Source organism: Acomys russatus, chromosome 20, assembly GCF_903995435.1.
Source record: "Acomys russatus chromosome 20, mAcoRus1.1, whole genome shotgun sequence".
Classification (NCBI taxonomy): Eukaryota; Metazoa; Chordata; class Mammalia; order Rodentia; family Muridae; genus Acomys; species Acomys russatus.
In genome coordinates, this window is record NC_067156.1 from 68210470 (window position 1) to 68221417 (window position 10948).

At 46.4% G+C, this 10948-nt stretch overlaps 1 protein-coding gene across 7 annotated transcripts in view; it reads right to left on the minus strand.

Moving 5' to 3' along the window:
* Positions 1–10415, minus strand: part of Znf236 (zinc finger protein 236) — a 91595-nt gene extending 81180 nt beyond the window's left edge. For 6 of the 7 annotated variants that reach the window (XR_007832494.1, XM_051163805.1, XM_051163808.1 and 3 more), the window contains exon 1: positions 10338–10415. Coding sequence is in view for 6 of the 7 variants with exons in the window: in XM_051163805.1 (XP_051019762.1) it covers positions 10338–10392 (55 nt within the window). In the remaining variant the exon portion in view is untranslated. Of the gene's footprint in view, positions 1–9370; positions 9704–10337 lie in introns of those variants that run through there. The other variant, XM_051163807.1, reaches the window with a different exon arrangement.
* Positions 10416–10948: the final 533 nt, after the last annotated feature.

Below are 10948 nucleotides of genomic sequence, written 5' to 3' on the forward strand. Positions count from 1 at the left end.
CTGAGAGATGGAACAAGAAAAGTTCAAAATACTTGGTAGGATTTCTAGAAACCTGAAACTAATTTCCTAAGGACAGATAGACACACACACACACATTGCTGGTTTATCCAATACTGTTTCCTTCACTTCAACCCACAGAGAGACATCTAACTCACATTAAGAGTGTAACAGCTTCTTAAACCACTCAGTAGGCTCAACTCTACAAAAATATGACCCTTCAGATGCTAACTGATTATCTCTGAAAATTGCTACAAAGAAAAATTAAGTACAAAAGGAAAAAAAAAAACAAACTTTGTTCTCAGTGAGAGACTGCAATCCCTTGCTTAGCCAACTCTGCTTGCCAAAGGGATTTCTCACACAGGATAATACTTCAAACTTAAAAGCATTTTCAAATATCAAAAAACATTGACAACATAGTACAGGTGCTCATAAATTTGTCAAGAATGTCAAAGATGTTCTAAATAATTACAGTTTTTAAAGTATTAGGGTATAAACAAATAATGCACTAGAACTATACAAGGATGACAAATAAGCTACATCCCATTTTGTACCAAATCTGGGGCCTGGGGAGGCGGTCGCTTGGTTTGGAGGGCTTGGCTAGCATGTACACGGTCCTGGGTTCAATCCCAAGAACCACATAAATCAGAACAGTGATGCAGCTGTAACTCCAGCACGTGGGAGATAGACTCAGGGAGGACCAGAAGGTCAAGGTCATGTTGGGCAGAGTGTGCCCACTGATGTAACAGTGGCGCCAAGGCCATAGGGAAACCAAATACTTTTTAACTAGGTTTAAGACTGATTGATCCACAGGGAAGAATTCAGGCCTAGTCTCTAAACCTGGCTACAGAAGTTAAAGGGCCTAATGAGAAAGCTAGGACTCATGTTTTGCTTACTAAACACACATATACACATACACACACACACACACACACACACATACACACACACACACACGTACGTGTATGTGTATACATATTTGGCCCTAGGTGGGACATCTATACCAATACACCCCACCCCTACCCCTGCCCAAGACTCAGGGAAGACAATACAGAAAGAATACGAGGGTCAGAGGATGGGGAGAAATGCAGCGAAGGTCTTCTGGACATGCATGGCCACCGTACTCATGAGCTCACTGTACCTACGGTTACCTGCACAATGCCTGAACAAGATTAAGCCAAAAGATCACTTAACATTACAGCAGGTGGCACTAACTGTACTCAATGGGTTACAGAAAGAAAAAGGTAGAAAGGTGTTGTACTGGGAGGCCACCCACAAGAAGAAAGGAGTTGGCAGAGTTTTCTATCTATGAAACTACAAAGTTTGCATCTACAAAGATACACTGTATACATGTATGCAATTATCAGAAAATAGACTCTTTTTATAAAAGTTCAATCAATATTATCTTCAACCACATAGTGAATTTGAAGCTAGTCTGTGATACTAGAAAACAAAATGAAATTTGATCCAAAAACATCTGACTTCAGAAATCTGGGACTAGATTTGGGGCTGAGTTTAGGTTCTGAGGATTCAAGCCGAACTCTGCTTCTTCAAAGACCTGGCAAACACCAGCATTAGACAGGCACGGCCCTCCTTTTACACTCCTTTTGCAGACAACAGCCTGAACTCTCACAGATGGACAAGTTTCCTGCCTATGACAAGAACTGTGTAATTCCAAGGAGAGGTGGTAGAAGGGAGGTAGAGCAGAGATGGGTGGAAAATAACAACTCAAACATTCCCCAACAGACCCTTGACAAAAAAAAGAAATTCAAGTTTGAGAAAAACTGAGTAATTCTAAGCAATGCAACTTTATACATTCTTAAATAGCTAAGGAAATATGTATAACTTTTATTCTATTTATTCTTAACTATATCCTCATATAAGCAAACTTCCTAATTTACTGTACTAAACTAATACTGAAAATATTTAAAACTCCTACCATTCAAGGTCTGCAGCCAGAGAAGCCAACAGATTCTTTAAGAGGTAAATAATCTACAAAAGACAAAGATGGGATGGATGCAGCCACACAGTGGGTGGGAGAACCCTCTGAAATGCTTGCATTCTTTTGGTTGAGTGTGTTTTCATTAGCACATACTAACTGTACTTATTACAAGCTCACTGTGTTATTTCCATGTATGCATAGAACAAGCACTGAGCACGTTCATCCTCATCTTTCCACCTTTCACCTGTCTCAGTCCATAGACGCCACCGTTCTACTTTCAGGTCTACTTTAAAAAAAAAAAAAAAAAAGACTCATTAACACAGGATCACACAATCCCCACCAACTATTTAGCTAAGAAAACTAAGATCCTAGAGAAACTATGCCATTTAAAGAGGGTTCATTTTCAATAAAAAAAATCTAAGGCTTCCTCCTAACTCAGTATTTCTCTTTGTAAGGTGGCGTCTCAGATGAGAGCACAGTCCCTACTTTCTGCCCAAGTACAGACAGCAGATCAAGCAGGATTTCTTCGGCAGCACCTTAGGCCGATGTGTAAGCTCAGAACCAGGCCAAAGTTCCCCAGATGTTTGAAGCATGAGCAGTTTCAGTGAAACGACTATGTTCTAAGTCATCAGTGTGCATGAAGACAACCAATACACAATGTATCTCTAACACAACTAAGCCAAGAAAGCTGCGCGGGTTCACTCCTGTTCTCACAGCAAATGCCTTTCAGGAGCATGAGTGTCCCCCTTGGGCAGTGTTTATATTTGCAGGAGCAGGCTGGGGGAGGGTAAGGGGCGCCTGGGCAGGGTTTCTATTTGCAGTCTTCATCATGCCTTGACTGCTCTATTTGCCCCTCTGAGTACCTGATCTACCATCTCAATTGTCTTGTTAAGACAATTTCTACCTGCAAAATTTGACTGCTAAGGTAGATGAATGCATTTGGGTAATCAGCAGACATCATCCAGGTATAACAAAACTACAAGTTAAATTATAACAAAATAAAATCTGAACTGCCTACAGCCTCCTGTATACCTGGAAGACAGAGCTCTAGATTTGAAATTTAGATATAACAGGGCCTTTCAAAAAATGTTCGATAGCATACTGCTAAAGCTGGTATTTTTTGGACTATACAGAAAAAGGGGAAGAAACTGATTTCGTACATACAGGATACCTTCTGGGTCTAACATGCATCACAAGTCATTTGGAGGTGGAAGCACACATACAAAAACAAACAGCCAATTCTAATGACTATGCAGCTATACTAACATAAGGTGCAAGTGCTACACCAAACATGGTAGAAATGGCACGAAGATAGACTTAGGGACTAGAGTAACAGAACTGACAGTCTGGAAATAACCTTTCACATCCTGTCAAAAATGCCAATCAGTTTCTTCAATAAATGGCTGCAGGACTGGAAGACAGCCAGCTGTATGTAAAATAATGAATTCATATGCCTACTTCATACCACTTACAAAAGTAAACTCAAATCAGAACAAACATCTCACTTAACAACACTATAAAACTCTTGAAATATAAACAGTATAGTGGTTTCGTCTAGTATTCACAAGTATAAGGAAGGAGAAACAAGAAGCCAAGGAAAGTCTAAACAACAATGGCAAAATCTTGCCTCAAAATTAAGTGAAAATGGGGTTGTCACACGTTTAGTTCCAGCACTCAAGGGGCAAAGGCAGGCAGATCTCTGTGTTGCAGACTAGCCAGTGCTAGGTAGTGAGATCCTATCTCAGAGATAATAAATAAAGTTAAATAAGTTCCTAAGGGAAAACCTTCCTGACTGTAAACTTCATAACAGGTTTTTGCTTTTGTTTTCTTTTGTTGTTTGAGTTTTGTTTTACTTTTCTGTAGTTTTGGGTTTTTTATGATGTTTGTTTTTTGAAACAGGGTCTCACTATGTAGCTCTGACTGCCTTGGAACTCACAAGTGTAGACCCAGGCTGGCCTCCAATGCGTAGTGATGCATCTGTCTCCACCTTCTCAGTGCGGAGATTAAAGACATGTGCCACCACACAGGGCCTCATATGGGTTTGATCTAAAGCGATCAAAGAGAAAAATGAGTAGATCGGATTTCATATTTTATATGTCAAAGAACACTATCAATGAAATTTGAATTTTCTTGCTACTAGTTAGGAGAAAACATCTGCCAATCAGTAATAACTCATATAACTCAACATTTAAAAGGCAAGCGAATAAAGCCTGAAATGAGGAACAAATAAACAACTTCCCAAGGAAGTAAAAATATCAACAAATACAAAGATAGCACTGTGATTTAGATATGAAGTGTCCCCCAAAGAGGCTTGTGTTCTGAAGACTTGATCCCCAGCTGGTTGGTTCTATTTTAGGAGGCTCTGTAAATTCTGAGAAGTAGGTCACTGGGGACATGTCCCTGGGTGGAGGTGGGAGGACACAGGTGTCCATGGTCCCTATCTGTTCCTTTCCCTACTTTCTATCTGCCATTGCTTAATATCCTACATATAATAGTCAACCTTCCTAAGGCAAGCAGAGTCAACAGTCCAGAGTCTCGGAAGCCATGTGCCACACAAGTCCTGATAGGTACTCTCCTCCAGTGAAATGAGCCAATTCAAGCCAAATTAAAGTATAAAAGCAGGTTTATTGGGGGCAGCTCTCAGGCGAGTTCACCGGTCCCAAGGAACAGGGCTAGGGAAGTCACCCTGCAGAGGGACACAGAACAGTGGGCAGAGAGATGAAGGACAGAACCAAAATGTCTGGATTATATAGTGACGAGCATCTGAGTGAGGAAGCCCCGGCCCTGACTGAGAAGTTCCATGTGGAGGGCGGAGTGTGCCAGCTGTAACAGGTAGGGACCGAGAGAAGCAGGAGAGCCTGGAGTCCAGGTCCACTTAGGTATGTTACATAGGCACCTCAGCCACTTGTCCCAGGTCTGAATCCCAAGTCCTTCTTCCTTAAGGCAGTTCTGTCAGGATCTAAAGTCTACACCAATGCTCAACACCATTAATCATTAATGGAATGTAAATCAAAACTAGAATGAGACACTACTCACCAGAGTGGCCACACAGGATAAAGATAACAAACAGCCCTTTTCTAAGTCCCTGCGCATTAGGATAACACACAAGGGCTGCTTAGCAAATATGGGTCAGAGAACATGACACAAGCATCAGTAAATCCAAGTGACTAAACCACCTAAAATACGGTTTCTGACAACTGAACTACAAGTCAGTAACAAAAAGGCTCTAAATGTAGCCAGGTGTTACTGGCACACGCCTTTAATCCCAGCACTCGTAGGCAAATCCATGAAGCCAGCCTGATCTCTGGAGCCAGGACTGACAAGCTACACAAACAAACAAAAGTTTCAAATGTTTGGAAAGTAAACTACACTGAAAATTATTAGAAAAGTATCTTGAGCTTTCTAAAAAATAATACAAAATACAGTAGAAATGCCAGTCTTGATGCACACAGCCTTAATGGGTACAACTTTGTGCGTATTATGTAAATGTTGGCTCATCTATCAACAGGTGAGGCAGATCTTTCTTCTCCACGCCCCCCTTTCTTCCCTCTCTCAAAACAGGGTCTCACTATGCAGCTCTGGCTGGCCAAGAACTTGCTAAGTAGACCAGGCTGTTTTAGAACCCAGAGACTGCCTGTCTCTGCCTCCCACGTGCTGGGATTAAAGGTGTGCACCACCACACCCAGCAAGACTGACTTATCCACATACTAAACTTCTTTCAAGAGTGTTTTGGGTGGATCAACATTTCTTTTTGTTTTTTGTTTCTGTGTGCTTTTTGAGATAAAGTTTCAAGTAGCCCAGACTGACCTTGAACTCACTCTGTAGGTATGAATAGCCTTGAACCCTGATCCTACTGTCTCTACCATCCAAATCCTGGGATTACAAACTACAGGACTACGCCCTGCTGCCAGTCTCTTTAGACTTCGATTTTCCTATTATTTTCTCTAGGAAACTCAGTCTGCTCTCTGCTGCCATGCCACATTTGCACTTACTCACCATCCTGAAGAGTGGTAGCAGAGATCAACCCCCTATTTAGCTTTGAACCCCCAGCACCTCGCACAACACCTACCTACTACAGAGTGTTCACAACTAGTGTGGAACAAACCTAGTCGCCCACATGAAGAGTATTTTTATATATATATATCTAGAGTCCATGCAGACAGACATCTCTATGCCCCCAGGCTACCCTCCAAATCACTTAATCTCCAGAACTTCAGTTCCCTGCCACTACAAAAACCCCTCAGAGTGACCCTTAAAGTTCATAATATACTGGGCATGGTAGTGCATGCCAAGGCAGGCAAACTTGGAGTTCTAGGTCAGTTAAGGTTACATAGCAAGACCTTGTCTAAAAAAAAAAAAAAAAACAACAATAATCCTAATGTAGTGACCAAAATGCTGGATAAATCACTACAGATTGTAAGAAGGCAGTCACTGATCTTATATACATCTATAGTATTAACAAGGACTTCAGAGACCTGCAGTTTATACAGATTTCTTAAACATCTTCCTCCTAGAAAGCTGAGCTGAAGCAAGGTGTGATGTGCACGCCTGTAATCCCAACACTCTGGGAGGCAGAGGCAGAGGGATCTCTGTGAGTTCAATGTCAGCCTGGTCTACAGAGACTCCAGGACAGTGAAGGCTACACAGAAAAACCCTGTCTTGAAAAACCAAAAAGAAAAAAAGAATGAGAGAAAGAAAGATGAAGGAAAGAAAGCTGAGCTGGGGCTGGAGAGACGGCTCAGAGGTTAAGAGCACTGACTGTTCTTCCCAAAGGACCTGAGTTCGATTCCCAGCAGCCGTGTGGTGGCTCACAACCATCTATAATGAAATCTGATGCCCTCTTCTGGCCCGCTGGCTCACCTGCAGGCAGAATACTGTATAACCAATAAATAGATAAATCTTAAAAAAAAAAGAGAGAGAAAGAAAGAAAGAAAGCAGGCTGAGCTGATTTTTAAATTGAATGTGGAGCTCATACCTAATCCCAGCGCTCGGGATTCAAAGGCAAGAGAAGTGACACAAACAAGGCCTAGGTCAGCTTGCCCCAGGGACTGGACAGACAGAGAGATGATAGATAATATACAATTCTTAAAAAACAAAAACAAAAACAGAACAGGGGGCTGGAGATGGCTCAGTCGTTAAGAGCATTTGTTGATTTTGTATAGAACCGGATTTGGTTTCCAGCATCCACACTGTGGTTCACAAATGTCCTTATCTCCAGTTCCAGGGAATTCCACAACCTCTTCTGACCTTCAAATACCAGGCTTGCATGTGGTGCATACATTCATGCAGGCAAAACACTCATAAATATCAAATAAAATGCCAAGCATGGTGGGGCACACTTTTAATCCCAGGAGGTAGATTGTTGTGAGTTTGAGGTCAGCCTGGTCTACAAAGTGAGTCTAGGATAGCCAAGGCTACAGAGAGAAACCCTGTCTCAAAAAAATAAATAAATAAATAAATAAATAAATAAATAAAATCTAATTTATTTTCAATCAGTTTGTTGCATGTTAACATAATACATTTTAATGAAAAATAGTTTCACAAAATTACTGACAACTTCTTTAGAGATAAGGTCTTACTGTGTATCCTGGGTGGTCTACGCTTGGGCATCCACCTGTCTCTGCTGCCCATCGCTAGGACTAAAGATATGTGGGGTAACCACGCCTGGCTTACAAAGTTTTTAATGTCTGGCGTAATAAAGTGACAGCTGGATTCTCATATCCGCATCTGCATGCCCTGTTGTGAGGTGTGTGGATGTATGGCAGGTCAGTCACAGAACTGGTACACAACCAAAATACTGTATGCTAAATTGGCTGCAGTTATACTCAGAACTGCTGTAATATAACTACTGCACGTAAATTAGTGAAAACGCCAAGTGCTCTTAATGACACTATAAAGTATTTATCTTACATACTTGTGTGTAAGCTCTTCAAGAAGACCTCAGGGCCACAAGCATCACAATGCGAGAACCACTGCTGTGAGCCAGACTGGCTTACAGATGCCCTCTAAGAGGTCTGAGGAAGATCTCTCTGAAGAAGCTGCAACACTTGGGGTAAAAGTGAAATAAGATGATCTCTCAAAAGGGAATCAAATGCCCCAAATAAACAAACAAACAAAAAGCCAAAACTCGCACCATGGAGGACAGCAGCAAAGCCCAGCACAGCGCTGAAGCTGGGCCTGAGGCTTAGGGAGTGTGAGGTTACAGCAGAGCCCTCAAGGACCTAGTCTGAAGTCTGATCAGGGTGAGGCCTAGTCACATTTGAAGAGATCACCCACAACAAGTGATGGACTTAAAGACCAGCAGAGTCCAGTCTGAAAACTCCACCTCTGGGCCAGGTAGTGATGCAAACTTTAATGCCAGTGCTAGGGAGGCAGAGGCAGGCAGATCTCTGTGAGTTTGAGGCCAGTCTGGTCTACAAAGCAAGTCCAGAACAGCCAGGGCTCTGTTACACAGACAAAGCTTGTCTCAAAAAAACAAACAATAAGAAAGAAAGAGAGAAGGAGGTAGGGGAGGAGGGGGGAGGGAGGAAAAAGAGAAAGAAAACTCCACCTCTAGAGCTATGGGTACCTTGGAAAGGTGTAGTGGATTGCAAACCTAGTTCTGAGGAAGAAGCTACAAACTTATCTACAGAGCTGGAGAGATGGTTTAGTATGTAAAAACAAACAAAACATTTGCCAACAAGTACATACACACAAAAAAAATGTGATTGAAAAAATTTAAAAACTTAGCTATGAAGTGTCTGGGAAAACAGGAGAAGCAGAATCATCCCGTGTGCACGGTGTTACCATCTGGTAAAATGTAGTGCTGGGGGAGGAATGAAATCTCAGCCTTGTCTCAATGGAAATTTTACATTCTTTCTCTGTAAGCCTTCTTCACACTGAACCTTGCAATATTGTTGGCATAAAACATGTAAACAAAACAAACACCTTACACACACACACACACTATGAAAGCATGGTCAAGGCTAACGCAGAGAGGCAGCAGCCATTGATGACTATTCTGAGCAGTTACTCTGCACCGCAGCTCTTCGTACCTGCCAACTAACTACCATACAGCCACCATTGCTCCAAGCAGTCCATGAAAACCAACAGTGGGAAAGCGCTTGCTGTAGTTCATAAACAGTGTTCCTACTGCCCTATGGCATGCCTGTTGACTCTGTCAAGAGTAACAGCAGTACTTAAGTTGTAACTTTTAGTTTGGGTGTCCTGTTCCTGAGCTTAGACTGGTGCCAACTCCTCACCCCTTTCTCCCAAAGAATCAGTTTAACACAGTCCTTTGTAGGTCCAGGCCCGTGGGCGGCGTCTGCACCTGGGCTCCTTGGTCACACACAGCAATTCAATCTCTGTGTACTCATCCCCAAAGACAGTGAAACCCCGAGTCACTAAGCAGCAACCAGCTACTTAAACATAATAGAAGTTGGGGCGATTCACCTTCCATTGCGTCCCAGACAGGCACCGCCTTCCCAGCTCCCAGGCAGGGTCCTTTCCCAGGCAGCTTGCCTGCACAAACCGCCCAGGGCCGCTCCAGGACCACAAACGCGGGGGACTCCGGGGCAGGTATTTTGCAAGCCTGAGACTAAACCCTGGCTAAACCACGTACAGCGGAGCTCTGCGCCTCTCAACCCGATGAGCCCCCATCCCATCTCAAAAGAACGCTGTGGCAATGGATGCCTGCTTCCTCCTCCTCGCGCTGGAGGAGGGGCCCCTTAGCGCCGGGCTGAGGGGAGGCGATCGTGTGGGTGACATTTTCCCCCATCACTTTGCCTGCTGAGGAAATAGACCCCCAAGTTAGCTCAAGCAGCTAGCGAGGCATAAATGACAGAGAGCAATGCCCTCCTCCTCCTCCTCCCCGGATCTACTGTGCGCTCCCCGCGGCCTCCCAGGACTCGGTCCCCGCTGGGACGGGGTCCCCCCCGGGGGGCACGGAACCCCGGACACACCGGAAGAGCCGGCACTCCCTCGGGCCCGTGCGGAGGAAGGCCGGGACGGACAGGGGACAGGCGGAAGGGACTGGGAGACATGGAGGGAGGGGACTGAGAGGACGGCGGCGCTGAGCAGGCGACATGGAGGGCGGGGGGACCGGGAGAGGCTGGAGCACCGGGACTCAGGAGGACGCTGAGGAGCTTCTGAGACTCTGAGAAGCCCGCGGCGAGGGGCTCGGGGAGGGAGCCGACAGGAACTCCGGAGGGGGAGGGGAAAGCCGCCGCCCGCGCCGCCGCCCCCGCGCCGCCACGGCCCGGAAAGTAGGCCCAGCGCGGAGGGGCCCGGCCGCGGCGCCCGTATCCGTCCGCCCGCGCTGCGCCCGCCCGGCCAGTCGCCGCCGCCCGCCCGCCCTCCGCGCCGCTCCCGGCGCACCCCGCGCCCATCCGGGGACTCGGCGGCCGCCGCGGGGCCTTACCGGAGTCGCCGCGCGCTGCGCCGTCCCGGGGCTTCGGGGGGCGGCCCCGCGGCATCGTCGCGGCGGCCCACCCCTCACTCGCGCTCTCACTCCGCGGGCGCGCACGCGCGGCACCGGCGGGCGGGCGCGCTGCGGCACCGGCCGGACCCGGCCCGCCGGGCTCACGGGGTGACGGCGCCCGGACGCGCGGGCAGCAGCGCTCGGACCGCGCCGGCCTCGGCGGGTTCCATGGCCCGCGGGCCGCGGCGGGGGCGTTGGGAGCGGGCAGTGGGGGCGGGGGCGCCGTTATGCGCATGCGCGGCCCGACAAGCGGCGGCGGCGTCACCTGGCTCGGCGATCCGCCGGCCAAGCAAGCCTGTAGGCCCTTGGCCTGATTTCCACTGTCCTCGGAGGCCTCTCGGTATCCCCGACGGCGTCCCCGACTCTGTCCCCACCCCGACCTCGGAGGCCGGTCGGGACAGCAACCCCCCCCCACTCCAACCCCCCAGGGAATGGAAGGATCGGAGGGTAGTTTGGTCGTCCTGTGCTTGCCTACGTTTACTTGTGTTGGTCACCTCTGACCCCAAGCAGGGGAACTGTCCCAGCACATCTCTACTCCGGACTCCTGTTTA